At 68.4% G+C, this 2,596-nt stretch overlaps 2 protein-coding genes across 2 annotated transcripts in view; one reads left to right on the top strand and one right to left on the bottom strand.

The window, feature by feature from the left end:
• Positions 1–57: 57 nt before the first annotated feature.
• OGG1 (8-oxoguanine DNA glycosylase) lies at positions 58–669 on the top strand. Its single transcript, XM_019504597.1, has 4 exons — positions 58–142; positions 223–370; positions 442–491; positions 562–669. The coding sequence occupies exons 2-4, from the start codon at positions 244–246 to the stop codon at positions 667–669; spliced, it is 285 nt and encodes a 94-aa protein (XP_019360142.1). The 5' UTR covers positions 58–142; positions 223–243.
• A 626-nt stretch (positions 670–1,295) lies between these two features.
• Positions 1,296–2,596, bottom strand: part of CAMK1 (calcium/calmodulin dependent protein kinase I) — a gene marked incomplete at its 5' end in the record, with an annotated part of 20,642 nt that continues 19,341 nt past the window's right edge. The window contains 2 exons of the mRNA XM_019504889.1: positions 1,296–1,473; positions 1,560–1,692. Coding sequence (XP_019360434.1) covers positions 1,409–1,473; positions 1,560–1,692 — 198 coding nt within the window. The remainder of the gene's footprint in view (positions 1,474–1,559; positions 1,693–2,596) is intronic.

Raw genomic sequence — 2,596 nt, 5'->3', positions numbered from 1 at the left:
CGGCTACCGGGCGCGGTTCGTGAGCGGCGCGGCGCAGGCGGTGCTGCGGGACCTGGGCGCTGAGGGGCTGGCCCGGCTGCGCGGCGTGCCCTACGCGGAGGCCCAGCGTGTGCTGTGCTCCTTGCCCGGGGTGGGCGCCAAGGTGAGTGCGAGGCCCGGCGGGCGCCTGCCCTGCCCCTGCGCGCTGAGCCGGCGGTGACCTGCGTGTCCCGGCCCGGGCAGGTGGCCGACTGCGTGTGCCTCATGGCGCTGGACAAGCCCGAAGCCGTGCCCGTGGACACCCACGTGTGGCAGGTGGCGCGGCAGCGTTACGGGCTGGAGCTGGGCACGGCCGCAAGGAGCCTGACGCCGCGGGTCTACCGGGAGACGGGTGAGTGGTGGCGGCTCGGGCCGCAGCATACAAGGGCCCCAGCTCCCTGCTCACCCGGCTTCTCTCCGCAGGTGACTTCTTCCGGCAGCTCTGGGGCCCCCGCGCGGGCTGGGCACAGGCGGTGAGTGCCGGGGCCTCTGTCCTGCGCCGGGCATCGCGTTGGTGCCACCCTCACCCCCTTCTCTCCCCAGGTCCTGTTCTGTGCCGAGGTGACACGGCCGCAGGGGGCCCCGTGTGCCAGCGCCAGGCCCAAGCGGGGCCGAGCCTGTCACAGCCGCAGCCACCTGGGCCCCTCCTAGACCCTGGGGCTGAGGCAGGGGGAGGGCGGCTGGAGCAGGCCAGGAGGTGCTGTGTGCTGAAGCCCCATTCCCCATGGCCAGGGCCACACACTGCCCCTGCCCACACAGGGCCCTGCTGGCAGGGAGCTCGCGCCACAGGGGCTGGGGCTCTGCAGGGACCCTGGCCGTGCGCCCCCTGCCCTGTCACAGCACAGCCAAGTCCTTGTTTGTCTCTTTTCTTTAATACAAGCAACAAAATAGAAACAGCCATTCGAAAACATGTCTGGACATGCGGGGGCAGTGGCAGTGGGGCGGGTGGTGCTGACAGCACAGCCCAGGGTGCGGCCCCCTCCCCGGGAGCTGGAGCAGCAGGGGCTGTGCAGCGGGGGGTGCTCAGGCCCCTGGCTCGGGGCAGGCACGTGGGCTGGGGGACCCGGCCCCCCCTGTGGCAGGGCCGATCCCAGCTCAGTGGCCCCTCCAGGGGCACCAGGTTCAAGGCAGAGCAGGGCCTGGGTCCCCCTCAGCAGGGGCCCTGGGCGGGGGTCAGGGCTGCCAGGCTCTTTGCTGCAGCCCCCTGGCATCTCCTTGCTGGTTTCCGCTCCCCACCCTGGCGGCAAAGGGCTCAGGGCGGGCCCAGGCCTTGAGTTGCCCGGACGCACCAGCCAGGCGCGCAGAGTCCTACCCCATGCCCGAGCGGCTCAGCCCGTGACCTGGCAAGAGCAGCGGGGGCAAGGCTGGGCCCTGCGCACTGCGGGGGGCGTCAGTCCGGGGGCAGCTGCAGGCAGTCATTCCCTGGCGACCGGTCGCAGCTGCTGGAGTCGGAGCCTGCCAGAGAAGGGCAGCATCAGGCCGAGCCGCGGCCCCTTCTGGGGATGGGACAGGTGCAGGGTGCAGCGCAGGGCAGCACTTACCGTCGCTGGGGCCCGGCATGAGCTGGTCGCTGCGGCAGGGGCTGGTCGGCGTCGTGGGCCCCGGCAACTCCTGGCTTGTCCCGAGCTGCAGCTTTCGCATGTGCCGCACCACCGCCGTGGCATTGAAGGCTTGCTGGGGCAGGCACAGCATCAGCATCACTGGGGAGACCCCCACACCTATCCCCAGCGCCCGCTGGCCTCCTTGCTGGCCCTGTAGCTCCCTCAGCCAGTGCCCCCGCCCCACTGCACACAGCACCCCCTGCTGAGCCTGCAGCTGCCCCATGGCTAGTGCTACCCCCATGGCATATGGCTCCCCTGCGAGGATGGCTGTTTCCCCAGGGGCAGTGCCCCTGCTGGTGCTCTGGCTGCCGCACAGGCTGCGCTCCTGCCCCACAGCCCACGGCAACCCCAGCAGACCCTGCAGCTGCCCAGGGACCAGTGGGGCCTCCCTGCACACGGTGCCTCCTGCAGCTGCTTCTGCCCAATCTGCCCGTGCCCCCCACAAACAGGCAGCAGCCCCTGCCAAGTAAAAATCAAGGAATGAAGACAACATCAGCACCCCCCAACCCCAATGTGTCCACTCCAAAAGCTCCCAAGTGTAGGGTGCAACACAGCCCTCAATACTCCCAAATAAAGGCAGACGTGTGTGGGGGGTGCACAGCAGACCCTAATAACACCTCCACCACCACATACAGGGCAAAACAGACCCCCCCCAGCCCAAAGTACTCAAACTGGGCAGGACACCCAATTCCCCACCCCCAACACAGGGCAGAGCTATCCCCTCTGATGTCCCCAACACCCCCAAATACAGGGCAGCCTAGACCCTCCCCCATTTCAGGGTGGAACGACCACCCCAATACCCCAGAATCCAAATCAGAACAGCCACCCCAAAAGGGCTAACATGCCCCCGCCCCCCAACATCCATACATACGTGTATCAAAAGACACCCTCCCCCCCAACGCAGCACACAGGGCAGAATTCCCTTCCCCCCTTCAGCTACTGGATAGACGTGCTCCCCAAAGCCCCCCAACACCCCC

Source organism: Gavialis gangeticus, unplaced genomic scaffold, assembly GCF_001723915.1.
Source record: "Gavialis gangeticus isolate Ggan-Ray unplaced genomic scaffold, GavGan_comp1, whole genome shotgun sequence".
In the NCBI taxonomy this organism is placed as follows: domain Eukaryota; kingdom Metazoa; phylum Chordata; order Crocodylia; family Gavialidae; genus Gavialis; species Gavialis gangeticus.
The sequence above is the reverse complement of the archived record's forward strand: the minus strand, read 5'-3'. Positions and strand labels throughout refer to the sequence as shown.